The 19,489-nt window shown below is 41.0% G+C and overlaps 1 protein-coding gene across 4 annotated transcripts in view; it reads right to left on the bottom strand.

The window, feature by feature from the left end:
* Positions 1 to 19,489, bottom strand: part of LOC105834768 — a 225,607-nt gene that overhangs the window by 116,901 nt on the left and 89,217 nt on the right. For all 4 annotated transcript variants that reach the window (XM_036288250.1, XM_012677468.3, XM_036288252.1 and 1 more), the window contains exons 3-4: positions 17,748 to 17,828; positions 16,407 to 16,629 (exon numbers count right to left, since the gene is read on the bottom strand). In XM_036288250.1, the coding sequence (XP_036144143.1) occupies positions 16,407 to 16,629; positions 17,748 to 17,828 (304 nt within the window). The remainder of the gene's footprint in view (positions 1 to 16,406; positions 16,630 to 17,747; positions 17,829 to 19,489) is intronic.

The following is a 19,489-nucleotide window of genomic DNA, read 5'->3' on the forward strand; positions in this document are numbered from 1 at the left end:
ACGAAGCGCTTGAAAAACGGGTTTTTCATCGTCTGTGTGAAGTTAGCACCGCATCTTTCAAAATTGTAAGTTTTATCAAGAGTACTATTTGCACCCCAAAGAGTACTAGAGTTCCTGATAGGTATTAGCAAGAGTACCGCCGAAATATTTAGAGAAATTGCAATTTGAAAATATGAGGTGCTAACTTCCCGTGGCACCGCAACATGAAAAATATATTGTTTTAAAGATCCTATCTTAAAGTACTCGAAAAGTACTACAGTTCCTGATACATTTTAACAATAGTACCAACCGCCAAATATTATAAAAAAATTATTGAAATTTGGAGATGGCACCGCAAAATGAAAAAAATATTGTTTTAATGATCCCATCTTAAAGTACTCAAAAAGTACTAGAGTTCCTGATACATTTTAACAATAGTACCAACCGCCAAATGTTTTTAAAAAATTATTGAAATTTGGGGATGGCACCGCAAAATTAAAAAATCATTCTTTTAATGATCCTATCTTAAAGTACTCGAAAAGTACTAGAGTTCCTAATATATTTTAATAATAGTACCAACTAATAAATACTGAAAAAAAAAAATTTTTTAAGATTACAGCCTATCTTTTATAAAAGTGGCCGTAACTCCTTTGCCTTTAATTTCACAGCTTTGTGCCTTAATAACTTTCGAAAGTACTCGCTGGGGTGCCAAAAGTACTCCAATCAAAACCCGGAAATTGTAAAAAAATTTTATCTCTTTAAGGGACTGACTGTATCTAAAAGTGGCCGTAACTTTTTTGCGTCAAGTTTCACAGCTTTGTGCCTTAATAACTTTTGAAAGTACTCGCTGGGGTGCCAAAAGTACTCCAATCAAAACCCGGAAATTGTAAAAAAATTTCACCTCTCTGGAGGACTGACTGTATCTAAAAGTGACCGTAACTCCTTTGCGTCAAGTTTCACAGCTTTGTGCCTTAATGACTTTCGAAAGTACTCGCTGGGGTGCCAAAAGTACTCCAATCAAAACCCGGAAATTGTAAAAAAATTTTATCTCTCTAAGGGACGGACTGTATCTAAAAGTGGCCGTAACTCCTTTGCGTCAAGTTTCACAGCTTTGTGCCTTAATAACTTTTGAAAGTACTCGCTGGGGTGCCAAAAGTACTCCAATCAAAACCCGGAAATTGTAAAAAAATTTCACCTCTCTGGAGGACTGACTGTATCTAAAAGTGACCGTAACTCCTTTGCGTCAAGTTTCACAGCTTTGTGCCTTAATGACTTTCGAAAGTACTCGCTCGGGTGCCAAAAGTACTCGCTGGGGTGCCAAAAGTACTCCAATCAAAACCCGGAAATTGTAAAAAAATTTTATCTCTCTAAGGGACTGACTGTATCTAAAAGTGGCCGTAACTCCTTTGCGTCAAGTTTCACAGCTTTGTGCCTTAATAACTTTCGAAAGTACTCGCTGGGGTGCCAAAAGTACTCCAATCAAAACCCGGAAATTGTAAAAAAATTTTATCTCTTTAAGGGACTGACTGTATCTAAAAGTGGCCGTAACTTTTTTGCGTCAAGTTTCACAGCTTTGTGCCTTAATAACTTTTGAAAGTACTCGCTGGGGTGCCAAAAGTACTCCAATTAAAACCCGGAAATTGTAAAAAAATTTTATCTCTTTAAGGGACTGACTGTATCTAAAAGTGGCTGTAACTTTTTTGCGTCAAGTTTCACAGCTTTGTGCCTTAATAACTTTTGAAAGTACTCGCTGGGGTGCCAAAAGTACTCCAATCAAAACCCGGAAATTGTAAAAAAATTTCACCTCTCTGGAGGACTGACTGTATCTAAAAGTGACCGTAACTCCTTTGCGTCAAGTTTCACAGCTTTGTGCCTTAATAACTTTTGAAAGTACTCGCTGGGGTGCCAAAAGTACTCTAATCAAAACCCGGAAATTGTAAAAAAATTTCACCTCTCTGGAGAACTGACTGTATCTAAAAGTGACCGTAACTCCTTTGCGTCAAGTTTCACAGCTTTGTGCCTTAATGACTTTCGAAAGTACTCGCTGGGGTGCCAAAAGTACTCCAATCAAAACTTGGAAATTGTAAAAAAATTTATATATATATACATAAATACAAGTTTTTGGAAAAAATAGATTGATATATAACGTACAATTTGCCGGCCTTTTAAAGGTTGAGGTACAAAGCTATAAAATCAAAAACAAAAAAGTTACGGTCACTTTTAATTATGTTAAGTCCTCAAAAGAGAAACAATTTTTTCACAATTTCCGGGTTCTGACTAAAGTACTTTTGGCACCCCAGCGAGTACTTTTGAAAGTTATTAAGGCACAAAACTGTGAAACTTGACGCAAAGGAGTTACGGCCACTTTTAGATACAGTCAGTCCTCCAGAGAGGTGAAATTTTTTTACAATTTCCGGGTTTTGATTGGAGTACTTTTGGCACCCCAGCGAGTACTTTCGAAAGTTATTAAGGCACAAAGCTGTGAAACTTGACGCAAAGGAGTTACGGTCACTTTTAGATACAGTTAGTCCTCCAGAGAGGTGAAATTTTTTTACAATTTCCGGGTTTTGATTGAAGTACTTTTGGCACCCCAGCGAGTACTTTCGAAAGTTATTAAGGCACAAAGCTGTGAAATTAAAGGCAAAGGAGTTACGGCCACTTTTATGAAAGATAGGCTGTAATCTTAAAAAAATTTTTTTTTCAGTATTTATTAGTTGGTACTATTATTAAAATATATCAGGAACTCTAGTACTTTTCGAGTACTTTAAGATAGGATCATTAAAAGAATGATTTTTTAATTTTGCGGTGCCATCCCCAAATTTCAATAATTTTTTAAAAACATTTGGCGGTTGGTACTATTGTTAAAATGTATCAGGAACTCTAGTACTTTTTGAGTACTTTAAGATGGGATCATTAAAACAATATTTTTTTCATTTTGCGGTGCCATCTCCAAATTTCACCAATTTTTTTATAATATTTGGCGGTTGGTACTATTGTTAAAATGTATCAGGAACTGTAGTACTTTTCGAGTACTTTAAGATAGGATCTTTAAAACAATATATTTTTCATGTTGCGGTGCCACGGGAAGTTAGCACCTCATATTTTCAAATTGCAATTTCTCTAAATATTTCGGCGGTACTCTTGCTAATACCTATCAGGAACTCTAGTACTCTTTGGGGTGCAAATAGTACTCTTGATAAAACTTACAATTTTGAAAGATGCGGTGCTAACTTCACACAGGCTTTTTCATCGACCGTGAAAAGGAAAGACTCACGTCACTTTCTTGCAGCCCTCGTCTCGCCATTTGAGGAGAGCGACACTTCCGATTTGGCGAGGCTCCCGCCGCGTCTCGCGTTCCTCCAAGAAAATACTCGCGATCGGCTGAATGAGCGCCAGAAAAGGCAACTAATTACCCGGATTAGGTGGACTTTACGTCACTCTTGGATATTTACTTGCCATGTGAAATTTTAATGATTATTTCACGACGGGAAAATCAGAGTAGTAAAAAGAGTAATAAAAAATGTAATAAAGTAGCAAAAGAATAAGCACTGTAAGTTATGAAAAGAATATAAATGATTCGCGTGAATTAATTTTAAATTCAACTTTTACAATATTTTATTGAAACTTGAATTTAAGATTAATTCACGTGAATCACGTATACATGTATCAGCTCCACAATATTGCCTGGCTCATGAAATATCAATGAGCAGTACTCCGGGATAGCTGGATTTATCGTACACAGAGAAGCTTCCTGCAAAACGGCATGCCGGGCTCTTTATTTTTACCGCCAAGATTACGCTAAGCATTCGTTTCCGTAATTATGCAGTTTGCGGTTTGGGGTCGACGACTAACAATACGACCGCAAGAGTAATCCTGCAATTATCGTGTAATACCGCTGATAGATTGCGTCACGAGCGACCGGCGCCGCTCTCCATGAATCTCACGCTCGGAAATTTTCAGCGACACGCGATACAGCGCGCGCGCGCGCGCGCGCGTTGTTGCGCGGTAATAACGGCTTCGCAGTTTCACGGACGGGAATTTTTGGCAAACAGTCGGAAACAGCCTCGTTTGCATCGATTATGTGCAGTAACGCCGGAGATCCGAGGGAGAGAGCAGAGGGGGCACGAGCGGGGCTTCAATTCGGGTTTACGATCCTGCTAATATCGGCAAGGGGTCCGAAACCTCAAAGGGCCGAGTAATTACGTCTGTTGCTGCCAAACTGTATACCGGCCGTTATATTCGAGTGGACGCCAAAGTGCTCGAAACGCATTCCCGTCCCGTAATTGCAAAAAGGGCGGCCAGAAATTTGCCCGGGAAAACACGTATCTTTGGTTTTCCAGTACGTTCGGCCGTTACGAGGGTTTTATTAATAAACTCGAAACCCTTCCTCCCGCTGCGAAAGAGCCAAGATAATGAATGAAAATTGAACAATTAGAAAAACAAAGATCTCGGTCTATCGTTGTGTCAAGCTAATCAATTAAAGAGTTTCAATGTTGAAAAATTCAGTTTGTTAAGGAAAATGTGCGCGAAAGAAACTGGCACGTGTAAAAATATATATCCCTATTTCGTTTGTGAATCTCGCCATTCCGCTGGCCCGGCCGTCCATTTAATAAGCGGGATAACTCTCCCGGCTGTTTGACTAATATCCCCATTAATGGATAATGAAAATTTCTAGTTTGCGCGCGTATACTCACGTTAACCGCGTGCATTAACATTCGCCGAACGGAGCGAAACGCCGCTCGCACGTTTCCACGCCAGCTAAGCCAGGTCTCGCGTAGTCGTACTCGTATATATATATATATATATATATATATATATATATATATGTGTATATATAATATATATATGAGCTATTATTAGCCGACCACCTGTGCGACCCGAGGCAGTTGCTCTCTCACAATCGGCTACATACGTCTTGGGTCTCTCCAGGGTCGTATCGATCCCGAGATGGCACCCGGCGCTACCTCCGCGATCGGCTATCTACACGATACATACCGGTTTCCAGGAAACGAGACGGGCCAATTAACAGCCGCCGTTCGCACGTACGTGTTTGCCACTCCTGTCGCGAAATGGATCGGAAATGATGACTGGATGTGTACAGAGAGCGTAGCAGGATGTTATTAATATCCTAAGGGAATATGAATGTTCCTCAATGCGTGAAATATATTTAGCGCGACTCCGCGGAAAATCAGAGACGAGGAAGATAACGTGTAGATAACGTAAAATAAGATTTCTCGTTTCCACGGAAACGCGTTGATCGTCGGAGTACACGTTAAAAAAATAAAAGAGAGAATAAACCTACAAGAGAGTTTACTTTACATTTTATAAGATCTTAACGCGGAATAAACGAAAGATATTTTTTAGTTTTCTCACGACAGGGATATTATTTATGAGACTCGCGGCGATAATAACAAAACGATTACACCTTTCCGGTGTTAGCTAATCCGACATCCTACCTCCGTGTAGAAAGCCTTCGTCCTTTCATCCCGATTAATTTCCAAAACTTTCATTCGAGCGGCTGCTTTTCACGGGATATTAGCCCAGATCACAAGCCGCTGCACTAAGTATGATAAATGGCACTTCGTCGGTCGGACATCCACGCACCCCTGAGGCCACGAATTTCATCAATAATCGCCGCATCCGGGCTTCCAGTCGCTAAGACTCTTTGTACCGTTTGATAATTATGGGATGCGACTCGAGAAAAAAAATCGGGAAAAAAGATTTTTTTTTAACCCTGCGCATTTTTAATTGGTACGCAATTCTTTACTCGATTATTTCTTGCGCAGCAGCCCGCTGTTGACGCATATGTAACGAACAGATCAGAAAACGGGATAGCAAATTAACGTCACTCACTCATTTGTATTTTTGCTGTTGAAATACCTGTATTATCTGTTTCACTGCACCTGTTTTACTTGCTGCGTACAATTTTCTCCTTAATATAAGTATATACGATAAGTTGTTAATGTTCACGACGAATAATACCGATGTCTATTCCACGCGGAATAATTAGACGCGTTAAGCAGCTGTTTTCTAAATAACAACGCCACCGGATGTACCGAGATTTGGGGGAGGCGGGTTTGCGCGCGTTCAAATTCCCCGGTGTAACGACGGATATGCAACCGCGGCAACGCAATTCCGCCCGTAAAATCCGGCGCGCGTAACGCCGTTATTTCGGCCGGACCGAAATAATTGGAGGTAATTCTCCGCGCCGTTGTTTTTAATCGATCGCCCGACCGTACGCGCCGATTACATCCGGCGCGCGTATACGCGATTTAATTGTGAAATCCTCGCGATATCGCGACGTCTGTACGTGACGCCCTGTTTACCGAATCTGATAATAATAACAACAACAACAACAACAACTGTTGTATTCGCCGATGTCATTAACCGGGAAAATAGAAATAATCGGGCTGAATCGGTTAATGCGCGCGTTTCGGCCGTGAAAACAGATCTGATTAAAAAAAGAGACGCTTCGGCTCCCGTGGATCACGAAAACAAATTATATTGCATTCAATGCGGTACGCGCGAATTGTTTGCAATACAATAATATCACAAAGGACCCACCCTCGTGACGTTGAAGTGTTTTGCGGTATTGCGCGAGGCCGGGGTCTCGTGAAAATTTATGCGCGCTATATGTGCAACGGGCTATTTTTAGCCCGGCCGTTATGTTGTACAATAGATAATTAAGATTCGTTCCTCGGGACCATATATTTTCCACGCTTTCGTAAACGGTCTGATTATCTCGTATATACGGTTCCGCTCGTTACTCCGTACGGTGATCCTTAATCGCGATCGAAATCCGACTCGCCTTCTTCGACTCGCACCGCGATTGTGACGTCATAATTAATTAAGTCACAATCTGTAATAAAGTGCGTGGTTGGGGAGATGACATAAGCCGATTACCGGCTAGGCAAGGTCACCTGGTCTAACTCTGACATTTTCTCACGCTTTGTTTAAGCGACGGTAAAACCGATAAAATTATTCAACGACAACGAAAAACGTGTTAACTTTGCATTAAATTTCTCTCTCACTCGAATGGAATTGAAGAGTGAAAGAACGTAGTAATTTCGCCACGCTTATGAGAAAGCTAAAATAAAAGTAGGAAAAGTAATTTCGCTCTTTTAAGAACCAAAAAACAAACACAGCGGAGAAAATATATACCCCGATAATAATCGTGATCGCAAATTCTTCCATTTTTTTCCAAGACAAATTTGTTTCCTCTAAACTTGGCGTTGTAACATTACGTTAATTACAGCTCGCGCTCTAAGAGCTGGTTGCCTGGTAGCTTGTCGGACGTCGTTAACTCTTTTCTCCATCTAGTAGTCGCGCTCGCTACGCGGCGATACGAAATGCGCCGACTGAATCGCTAATTAGCCAGGGCTATCGAGTCGCCGGCTATATGAGTCGAGTCGCGTCGAACATTAACGAACGTTAAACGTGCGAACGTTTGAAAGTAAACGGCGCGAAGTATCCACGCGGAAATTATCATCCCGCGAGGAGACGAGTTTTCGGATCCGATTCGACGCGGAACACTTTGATGTCCTCGGCGTTTACGAGTCGCGGATCCTGCAGGTGGTTAAAGGGTTATAAAGGTAAGGCATAACTATGCGTTACGACTCTGGGCATAGCAACGACGCGACCGGCGTGTCCGTGCGGCGCGCACGACTGCCACGTAAATGTCCGTCTTAAAGTTGATATTTCAGCACGTCCTTGAGTAGTTGGACGACACCTCTCGTCTCTACCTCGCGCGCAGCTTGTCTTGAGATCTACAATCTATTGTACGCGTCGGAGCAGAAGCGCGCGACGTATAAAATAAACCGAATGAAATACATGCGGGCTTTTAATGCGCTCTTCTCCGTTGCTAATATGTCGCTTTGTTCCCGATCTTGCTGTATGCGTTTAGTTATTAATAGCAACGCTCCTCACCTTGAAATTAACATATATCGTTGATGACACGTTACTCTATTCAACACCTTAAACGCAGTTTTATATACGTGCATTAATCCTTCGCTTGAACAGAAATTATTTTCATAAATCATACACGGAGAGCATTTTCTCTTAAAAATTACCCTGAAAATCGTGGTAATTATGAGACAACGTGTAAACCGTGAAAAATTTTACTATACTTTTAGCAAAATTTACTAAAAGTTTATTAAAATTTTAGTAAATTTTGTTAAAGGAATTCCAATGAAATATTTATTCTACTAATGAAAAATTTATTAAAATTGGTCAAATTATTTTATTATCATGATGTTTTATTTATTGTAATAAAGAATTATATTAATAAATTTATGTATGGCTAATGAAAAGGTTTAATGTAATATTTATACTATTTATACTATTTATACTATTTATACTATTATATTTATACTATACTAACAAAAAGTTTATTATATCAATGAATTTTAGTCAATAAACGTCATACATTGATACCATGAAGAATATTTTTTTCAGTGTATATTAAAATTCTTCAAGATTTACATTGTCTCACATTTACCACGATTTTCAGGGTAATTTTTAAGAGAAAATTCTCTCCGTGTAAATTTCTATTTTTAGATCTTACAGTCAAGAACGAATGAATTCTTGATAAGATTACATAAAATTTTACAATAAAATTCTTAATTTTATTAAGATTTATTAACTCCATTAACTTAAAATTAACAAAGAGTCATCATCGAAAATCCAATTCGTCTCAAAGAGCTCCGAAGTCGCACGCGGCACTTACTCGCAGCATTTTCGAACTATTGGATTTATCGTTAAATCCGAGGGTGTCGTGTCAGTTTCGCCTTTGATGTTATCGCTCGATACCGACGGTGACGCCAGAAAATCGTCGCGCTCGATTATGCTGCCCGCCCGCCGTCAAGAAGAGCAACGTCTCGCGCCACCACATCCGGCTAATTAGGGGTTTATAATTAGTCGCGAATAAACTCTCGACAATCATGCACGTGCCTCGTGCACTAATTAACGAGGACAATGGCCTTAGTCGGGCGAACACGAAAAAGCGCGGCGCGTACACTTTCTATCGTATTTTAATTAATCGAAGAGCCTCGCGCTAATTGGAAAGTGAGCCGATAAAGTTTCGCTTCTCCATCGTGAAGCCTACCCTATCCTGCCTATTCGTTTGATAATTTCTATAATAATTAATTCATTTCGTCTTTCGTGTGGAACGTGACGGAAGAAGCGATACGGATTTACCGGATCTCCAAAAATTTTCCGTGCTTTCTCGCGTTTACATATACAAAGATTAAACTCTCTTCCCGACCGTGAAATATCTGCGTGATCTTTGATACGTCTATTACGGAGAATAACAAATTTTTCAAAATGTTGCCAACTAGGGTGAGAAAATAGCCCCTTCCTAAATAAATTATCGAGACAGCACTGGCTAAGAAAGAAAGCTAATAAATTATAGTTTTCCATAAAGCTTTGAAGAAAAGTCGCTTCTAAATTTGTCAAAATATCTATAAATGCAGCAAAGTTTATGAAACATCTTGGATAATTAATTAGAGGTATGCGGATAATATATTACCTCGCGATGTTAGAGGCGATGTATCCATTCATCACAACGTAATGACAGTGATATATCTTCAGTGCTTAGTAAAAGGATCGTGAGATTTTCTTATCCAATAACGCAAGTTTCCCAGTGTAGAATCTATTTGGAAACGTCCCACCAATCGCATCGCAAAAATAACATGTGCACCATTACTCGCCATCAAATAATCAATTCATTCGAATTATAGTGAAAAGCCTCATTTTATTTTCGTCTAATTCTAGCCCGATTTACGCTTAATTAACTTTACTGCAAGAAATTGCGCAAAGTGTTTCTCTAACTCATGCTGGGATCTTTTAAATGACAACTTAAACCATTAATTATGCAGAAATTCACACACACGCGGCACGTAATGTAACGGGTTCGGACGATTTGAGATTAGAGATTTCCAATTGCATTCGCGCGGTGTAATTGCGTAAGTCCGCGATTCCTGCGGGGAGATATTAATGATGCATTACACGGCCGAGCGTGTTTCCGTCCTGTGAAGACGTCACGCGCGCGTATTCAATATTATGAGTAATGCGCCACATGATTGGTGATATTTATGGCCCGCGGAAATGAGGTGAAACCGCTACCAGATGTGCGTCGACCCAAAAACGCATGATAATTTATGAATTCCAGCAATTACAATCGAAATCGTATAAATACAACATAAAGCGAATCGCGTGTGTTTTCGCTGATTCTTCTAATTGCCGATCTGATTTCTGACATCCAATGCCAATACCAGCTTTTTGCACCGAGAACAATATCTGGTGAGATTAACCAGAATTCTGGTGGATAATCGTGTAACCAGAATTCCGGTTGATCTCAACAGAGATATTTTTCTCAGTGTGAAAAGGTAGTTTTATCTCTTGTTGCATATTAAACGTTAAACTTTATAGAGGCGAGTGCAATATTGGCGGATTCGAAATCATCGACGGGTGTTAATTCAACGCAACATAAAATCCCGAGTGTCGAAGGATCTAACGCATCTCTTTCAGTGCGTCATGCGCGATAAAGCGGCGGCTGGCGTCGTATTTTTTTTTGCAACGATAATCGCGGCATGACGAAACAATGGCATCGCGACGCGATAAAGCCGGCGGCGCCACGCGTGCATTCGCGTGAACACGCGTGCTCCAGTTGCAGCGACGCAGCTGCAATTTCCACGAACGTCTCGTATATACCGCTAAGTTCGCCAATAGCGGGGAGTTATCTCTAAAAAGATTGAATAACAAAACAAAATCATAAGCTTCAACTTGTTATTAAATGCCATTTAAATGTGTCACTCATTGAAGCACAGAAAGTTTTTAATCGCCAAACGGAATGGCTGTATTACATCTTAAGCGTTATAACCACAATGTTAACCTGTTTACATTTGAAAAGAAAAACGCGTTTGGTAATAATAATAATAATAATAATCAAGCTTCGATGAAATAATTCCAATTAAATGTTAAATTAATTAATATACCAATTACATTAATAATTAGTCATGCGAATCGATTACTGAATGGTTACTAAGTATCATTAAATATTTGATTATACATTAACTAAACATTTAATTGAAATTATTCCAAAGCTTAGTAACTATAATCATCTAGGCTCGATTGTTACCAAACTCTTTTCTTCAGTGTACGAATATGTGGTTTTCCTATATCTTTTTCTGATCTTTTATTGGACCAAAGTCTCGTCCTTAATCTGAATTTTGTATCTTATTTTTGCACGATGCCCAAAAATCCTTCTAACCTAATAATAATTACGATAATTAAACCGATTATATTCAAGTAAAATTTCAGTTAAAAAATTTTCTCGCCCCCCCTCTGTCTTCGGTTTCTTTCGGGAGAGAAAAAAAAATCGGACGAGAGGGAGCACGAGTCTCGGATTTTCTGCGTGGTCTCGGCGTACGGCTGTTGCGGCCCTGCGGCGAAGTAGTCACGGACGGTGCTCGTCAGCCGAAATTCCGGCCTTTATTCGGCACGCTCGTCGGCTCGAAACGAGCCGGCTCTCTCTCTCTCTCTTTCTCTCTCTCCGCGTATCGGCGACGCCTACACCACTATTGTCGCTGTCGTTCAAAGCGCGTCCGCGGCGGCGGATACAATATGGGACTGTCCGTCACGACGCGGACGGAAAACCGCGTGTTTTCAGGAGGGAGGTAACGTACGCGTGTCCCAACGCGTATCTTCCGCGGTGGTGGCGTGTCCCTCTCTCGTTTCACGGGACGCCGCGTCGAGTCGATCCGGCCTGCCAATCCCGCCATCGTTCGCCACCGAATACGGGCGCCTAGGCGGCTTTTTCCCGTCGATCTCGCGCATACATTGTGCCGAGGTAATATACGAGAGGGAGGCGGGAGAAATGTTGCTTTTTCTTTTTTTTTTTTTTCGTTTATCCGTCTTATCCGACGTGGCGCTTGTCATGCGTGTCATATCGGCGAGACTTGTCGTCGACAAATCTCTCCCGGAGTCGCGGGAGATTCTCGAGTGCCTTGTATACACAACGAAGGGAGAGAAGCGTGTACAGACAGAAAAAAATTAGTATCAATTCAGCATTCGTTATCCTCGTGTATAAGCAAGAATGTAAAATCATCTCTGAAGAGTTTGATAATTTTAAATTTTAGTAAATTATAATATTATACTTTTATTTTAATATTATAATAGTCGTCTGAAAAGCTCGATATAATTGTTTTAATAGTCGGTATCAAAACATTCTAATTCTTGATATAATAATACTGTTACTTTTTTCTTCTCCGCTCATGAAAATTTTTTTAATAGACATGAATATATTTTTCTCGAAGAAAGTATGCAAAATTCTTGCATGTGCAAGTTATGTCACATGAAATTGAAAAAAAAGATTTTATATTTTTACTTAGAAAACGTGATTTTTAATGATATACTTGTAACTTGTCAAGTGCTGAAATAAATACACTGATCTTTCATCAGTGATTATACACTAATTCCGAGGTAAAAAGTGAAAACTAAAAGACATTGAATACTCACTAATTACCACAGCTATAACTATACCATCGCAAATCAGTGATAATACACACTGATTGCAGTTTAGAAAGTGAGACAATGACAAGTAGATTCAAGACTAATTTTTTTCTCCGTATACGAAGAAATGATGGATCGAGTTTAAACGTCAGAAGGCTGTAAAATGGATTCCCAGTGTCAAAGCAAGCGACTCGCTAATCCGTCTCTCCGTAATCAAATTAATACTTCAAGGAGTTTCAAATGGAATTTCAATTTGAAACTTTGCTCTCGCAAGGAGATTCTCGACGCTCGCGGAATTAATGTACACAGAAGACACGCGGAATCGTTTCCCGTCGCTCTCCACGTGGCAAAGGCCGGAGGGGGAAGACGAGGGTTATTTTTACGGCGGAATGACTTCTCCGAGCGAGTCGGCGGCAAACGCGCGCGGAATGGCTGTCCACCGCGGTGAGACGGCGGAGCTAGCGTGGCTCCTCTAATTCATGTTAATTTCAAGACGGAAACTTTTTGCATCGCTTAATTCAATTAGTTCCGCTGTTTGAATGCGGCAATTAGCATATTAACCCGCTACTACGCGGACCTCCCGCGTATATACGCTACGCCGCGCACGGGCGAAGTCGTGGCTTTTCGACTCTTCCACCCCTTCACCGGGGTGTCCCGCTCATTAACCGCACTGGTAGAAAAATATGTTGCATTTGTAACTATAATTGCATAGTAAAATAATTATAGTTAGGAATATCATTTTTATAGTAATTATTACTATCATACTGGTAATAATAACTATATATTTATGGTAATCATAATTAGTTTATGCAACTTATGATATGGTTGCTATAACCAAAATGGAGATTTTTACACAGTTAGTTGTACCATAAAATGATCATTATAAGCATTTACCATAAATATATAGTTATTATTACCAATGTTATAGTAATAATTACTATAAAAATGATATTCCTAACTATAATTATTTTACTATGCAATTATAGTTACAAATGCAACATATTTTTCTATCAGTGCGAGTGCCGTTTCGAGCAGCTGCTCTACTATGATGCAAATCGAATGTTAATATTTTTCCCCGCGACGAAAATATTATCGTCGGTGAAAGTGGCACGGGGCGCCGTAAATCCGCGTATTCGAAATCTAATTTTGAAAACCGCCGTTGCCGACGCCGCAGCTCGCGTAAATCTGCATAATCGAGTTGTCCGATTTCGAGGGCGGACGCCACTTTTAATCCAATTAATCTTTCTTCGCCGTCAAGAAGGTCAATGTGCCGATTCCCCCGTGCAGACGGTGAAAGCGAAATTAATCGCCGACGGGACTGGCGCGAGTTGGTCGCAGGAGCTTTCGTAGTTGCATCTTGAATTTTTAACGCGTCGCTCTCCTTATTTACCACGAAACCGCTCGAGTTTTTTTCCCGGGGAATTCAGTTACGGGATAATTCAACGAAATCGATCCTCGAAGAGTCCGAAAGAGAGCTCTCGCGACGAGAGGATCGACGTAGCCTTTCCCCGAAGGGAAAAGTTGCCAGAGTGGCCGAAACTCCGCCGTAGTGCTCGTCGCCGAAAAACGCGGAACGGACACAATAATTGATCGCCCCTGCAACTTCTCTTTCAGCGAGAGCTCTCGTTCAAGGCCGCCGGTATTGTCGGCGCGGACCTTCCACGGGCTGTCTGAATGAATAACGCGCGCGCTTTTGTGCGCCTGTCGGAAAACGTTAACGCCGGCGGCCGCCCCGTTAATAAGTCGTACAAAATAAAATTGACGTACCCGGCGCGACGTTTAAAGCGATAATTAATGCGCCGGGCGCGCAGAAATGAGAACGCAGATAATACGCGGAGCAATCTCGGCGCATTAATCGGACGTCGGCTATACCTCGAGGTAACGCGATATTTAACAAAGATTATGCGAGTCCATCGAATTTCATGCAGACGTTTTCACCGACTGGCCTCCGAAACGTAACTCAATGGGATTCTGTTCCAATTAGAGTTACTATTGAAATGAAATAAATGTAGAAGAAAAAGCAAGAGTTAAACTTGACACACGAATACTTGACAAAAACATTATTATATTGCGTTATAATTGTCTTAAATGTGCATGTCAGTTTAAGCAACTCTACGGAGTGGCGCTCTTCCGAAAAAGGATTCGCGATAAAAGCTGCTATATGTCACTGACCTGCGGTGGGTTATCCCGAAAAGATCATTAATCTAAGGAATTTTCCCGAAGCCTATCTCCTACGTTATCGCGAGGCGTGTAAGATACCTTGTAAGATTGATGCAATGTGTAGAAACAAAACAAATCGTAGGGACCCTTTCCAGTAAATACAACGAGACCACGCCAAATTTTACGTCAATGCAAAATACGTTATACCGTCGGGGGTAGTATTATTGAACATTTAATTTAAATCAATCTCAATCAGTCTGGTGTTTGATAATTTTTGCGCGAGGTAACATTTCCAGACGAAAACTTCGTCGGGGGGATAATCAAAATGGAGCAAATTAAATCGCGAATAAAATTGTTATGTTTCCCAACTTTTTAGAGATGCGCTCGTTTCAAACGCAAATTGCATTTCGCGGCGATTGAATCGGAACGGAGAGTTCTATATGCAATAACGGTAAGTTAACTCTGCGTGAAGCTTGTTTAGCGTAACCGCAAATAAAATTTATTTCCTGGATTCAAAACCGTTTAAATGTGCAAAAATTATTTTTCACCAATTCGTCCGTCATGCACGATGGAAAAACATTCGATAAAGTAAGAAACAAAGCTCCGCCGCTCTTTACCGTATGCCGTTCGACAAAAAAGTTCCATCGATCACCACGAACTCGGCGACGCGAAGAAATCCTCGTAGCTTAAGCATTCTCGTCGTCGTAGTCGAGCGAAAGAAAGGAAAGGCCTCGATTAAACGCATGCAAATGCGATTGCACGTGACGACGAAAGAGTTTAATATCTGTCGTGCTTTATAAAGTCACCGTGCGCGCGTGAGAGGAGGGCCAAATGAATTTCATTAACTCGTTAGGTCTACCGTCCTCGTCGCCGTCGTCGTTGTCGACGTTACGCAGCACGCGAAACATCGTTAATTTCGAAGTAATCGCCGTATTGGCGCGTGCAGCGAATATCCTGTCTCTCTCGTCGTCGTTAGGGCGTAAAAGAGAAAGAGAGAGAGGGGGAAGAGCATCCAATTTACTATGGAGATCCTACGTCACCCCCGCCTGTCGAGGAAATCAATTACGTCGAATGAATACAACATGAAGGGCGTAAAGGGTTAGCCGCGAGTCCGCGACTGGTGACCGGAACGTTGAACGACACGTGATCGAACGTGGACGCACGAGAAGGAAAATTCAAGAGAGAGAGAGAGAGAGAGAGAGAGAGAGAGAGAGAGAGAGAGTGAGTTGACGCAAAGAGCCGGACAGATTTGATTTGTCAGGACACAGAAATCGCCGCCGACAAATCTCGTTAAGGCGTCGACCCGACGCTCGTGATTAGGGCTTAAAAGTTTCTGCCCCATGCTTACCGACGAGCCTTCGATCACTCGATACAGGCGAGAAGCCCCATAAAGATGACGAGCGCGACTTACGAGAGCGTCGGTGGAAGGTATCAAGATAAATAGCAATTTAAACGATACAAAGAATGATTTTACAAAAACAGTTATTTATTACTCTCTAAAGTACAATCGATGGAAAACCGAAATCAGTGAAAATATACCGATCGTTCACTGATATCGAAGTCGAAAATCACTAAAAGGCAGCGAATGCTCACTAATTATCGCAGTTTATCACTACAAAGTGTTGATACACCGATTGTAATGTAGAGAGTAGATTTTGTCACACAACTTTCACAAGACTCTCTCCTTTGTCAAAATATTAAAGAAACGATGAAGCAAGGAAAAACGTGTGGTGTTAAATGTGTTAAATCAATCGAACCTTGGCGGGATCGGACTTCTCCTGCTGTTCGTTGAAGGTCTGCGAGGCTCTGGACATGGTGTTTCTTCGGGGTATCGTCGTGCCATCTTGCGAGGGGCGCATGAATTCGATTCTGCCACCCTCGACAACGATGTTGGGGGCTGGTGGAAAATTCTCCGTGTTACCGACCGTGTCGCAGTAACCTAAAAGGCCGGCCTTCTCCCCGTACAGGGGGTGGATTTGCCTGCAACAGAGGGTAAAAACCCGCTGGAAAACGTTCAACGACAATAGATGGTGCCTTATGCCAGAATATCAACGAGCTTCTAAGCTCCTATTATTACTGCGTAATTTTTTAATGTAAAACAAATGTTATTATTAGATTAAAAATTTCGATTGTATAATTTGACAATTTTATCCTTTTTAAAAGATTTGATTATTATAAGTCTATATTTTCAACATTCAATATTATCACTTAAAATAATATCATTTTCATAATATATACTATAAAAATATATTATTCTCGGCTATGACAAATTCGATAGTTGTCTCTCAATTTCATTCGTATGAACAGGAATACTTCATATCATTCGTTATTTAATTCATTATAAAATTTCGCAATTAATTTGCGCGAGATGGCTGCGGATCGACATGCACGTACCTAGCGTTGCGCAAGCGGAAAAGAGTGACTTAAAGTGACCTATGACAACGGCAATTCTCTTTGCAGCGTGGCAAACGTGAGGGCTCGAGCGCGGAGACGCGGGTGACCGATATCGCGCGGACAGATGCATTTGCGTATCAATGTCAATAATCTTGCCGGGGAACGGCGTCGCACGACCGCCGATAGAATTACAGAGAGCAGGAACCGTTCCACTTTCGACGATTATTATTCCCGAGCCTTAAATCCATCTAGTCTCAAGTCTCCTTGCGCGACGCGTATGCAAATGCGTGTATGCAAATGTCCGTCTCTCTGTCTCTGACTTTCTCTCATTCTGTCCTCCTCTCTGTACCACTTTCGAGGCGGCAAAAATGTTCAGGATCAATAGTGACGTGAACGTCTACCCGGGTTTTTATAATAAAAGCAAAACTTTGAACTTTGAGAGAAGGAGAACGCTCGCTCATCGTATCGGATTAAAACTGATACTTTTAACGGGTACGAGTACAAATGTAAAAAGAAAAAGTTACTTTTTTGTGTAACGATACAGCGATTAAAGCGAGAGTGAGAGAATTATTGAAAGTAATATAATCAAAATTAACTTGAAATTTCAAAGAAAATCGATAATAGCAAGACTAGGTTCAACAACATTTGTATCTTATACAATCAGCGTATCGCGCATAATTGTACTGAAGTATTCATGAATTTACCTGGGGGACGGTATAGGGCGAGGTTTGTCGAGCGCCAGATCCGAGCTGAGGGGCGAATCGGGTCCGCGGCCGCTGGAAGCCCTAAAACATGAACGGAATTATTGTTAGTTAAATCAGCATTCAGCAACCAATGACGGTAATAATAGATCGATGTAGCTGTTTTATGCCCACCATCAGAGTTCAACGTCCTCTGAACTCTCTACATTGTAATCAGTGTATTTTCACTGATTTGGTATAATTGTGACAATCAGTAGGTATCCACTGACTTTTAGTGATTTTTACTTCAGGATTAGTGTATAATCACTGAAAGATCAGTGTATTTATTTCACTGATTGACTAGTTATAAATAATATACCACTGAGATCGGTATATTGTGTGATTTCAGTGATTTGCCACTAATTGTAATTTAGAAAGAAGATTCGTCGATTCATATTGGTCCAATGATTTCATAACGGAAGAAGATCTTTAAGATCTCGCTATTTCGATAAATGCAATCCTGTGATTTATGAAAATTGAATGCAATTCTCGAATACCAGTAATCCTCAAGGCAGTTAAATATATCTTATTTATTACGGAAATAAATAAAATAATTCAACCACAATAACAGGATGCTTCGGCGACGAGTGCATTTGGGATGCATTTTACGACATGCGTTTTCATTCCTAATGCACAAATCACGAGTGTGAAGATAATATAAATAATTGCTTCGCGATTTATCAATCAAAGCTCCCGGGGCTCTCTCTCTCTCTCTCACCTCGGGGAGAAACGCCATTCATATTCTTCGCACACTTTCCATTTCGTCTTACAACGTAATCACGGCTGCTCGATTGAAACCGAACGAGCCTCGATTTAACATTCGCGCGTGGCTGCTGATGAACGATTAGAGAGAGGTCCGTTAGGCACGCGCGCATAAATCCCGCAACAAACGAGGGGAGACTTCGGAGAGATGCGCTTTCGCGCGCGCGCGCATCCCGGAGATTCTCTCGCGGCGAGATGAAAAGTACGAGGAGCGCATTGCATTGCGCAAGAGTGCCGTGATTTCCATTTGTAACCCCTCGCCCTCCCGCGCCTGTGCACTTCGCGCGGCTTCAATATTCATATTTCATTCCCGCCCGCGTCCACGTCCGCCGTTGAGTATCGACCGTTTGATTCTGGACGCGAGTTAACAACAAGTCGGCCGCAATAATTCATAACCGCAGTGTTTGATGGAATAATAATAATAATAATTTGACAGAGGATATAACGAGCGTTGACCGCGCGGTGACAATGGAATGGAATTAGTTGGGGGGGGGGGGGGGGGCACAGAATTAGGGGTCTGCGATTCCGCGGAAAATGTACAGCAGCCGCGTGAGAATATCAGCAAAGAAGCGATTAAAAGATACGAGAGGTCGACGGCAGCGAAACTCTCACAAGCGCAAGTTCCGCGTGATATAAAGTTGCCAGCCGATTCTTTAACTTGCGCGTTATCTTCAATATTGAATAAAATTATTAATACATGGGAAAAAAATGCAATATATCCAATAAGATATGTAGTTGCGGGCTGCCAATTACAGATACCCAATACAATAATATATGCGATTGCAGTATCAACATTGTACCTGCATTAACAGTAAATATTATTGTATTGAGTGTTTTATGTAGTTGGCAGCCCGCAATTGCATATTATGTTATTGGCTATATTAGTTTTTTTTCTGTGTATAAATTATTAATAAGCGTTTTCGAATTATTCGGATTTTAAAGAA

This window comes from Monomorium pharaonis, chromosome 6 (assembly GCF_013373865.1).
Source record: "Monomorium pharaonis isolate MP-MQ-018 chromosome 6, ASM1337386v2, whole genome shotgun sequence".
NCBI lineage: Eukaryota > Metazoa > Arthropoda > Insecta > Hymenoptera > Formicidae > Monomorium > Monomorium pharaonis.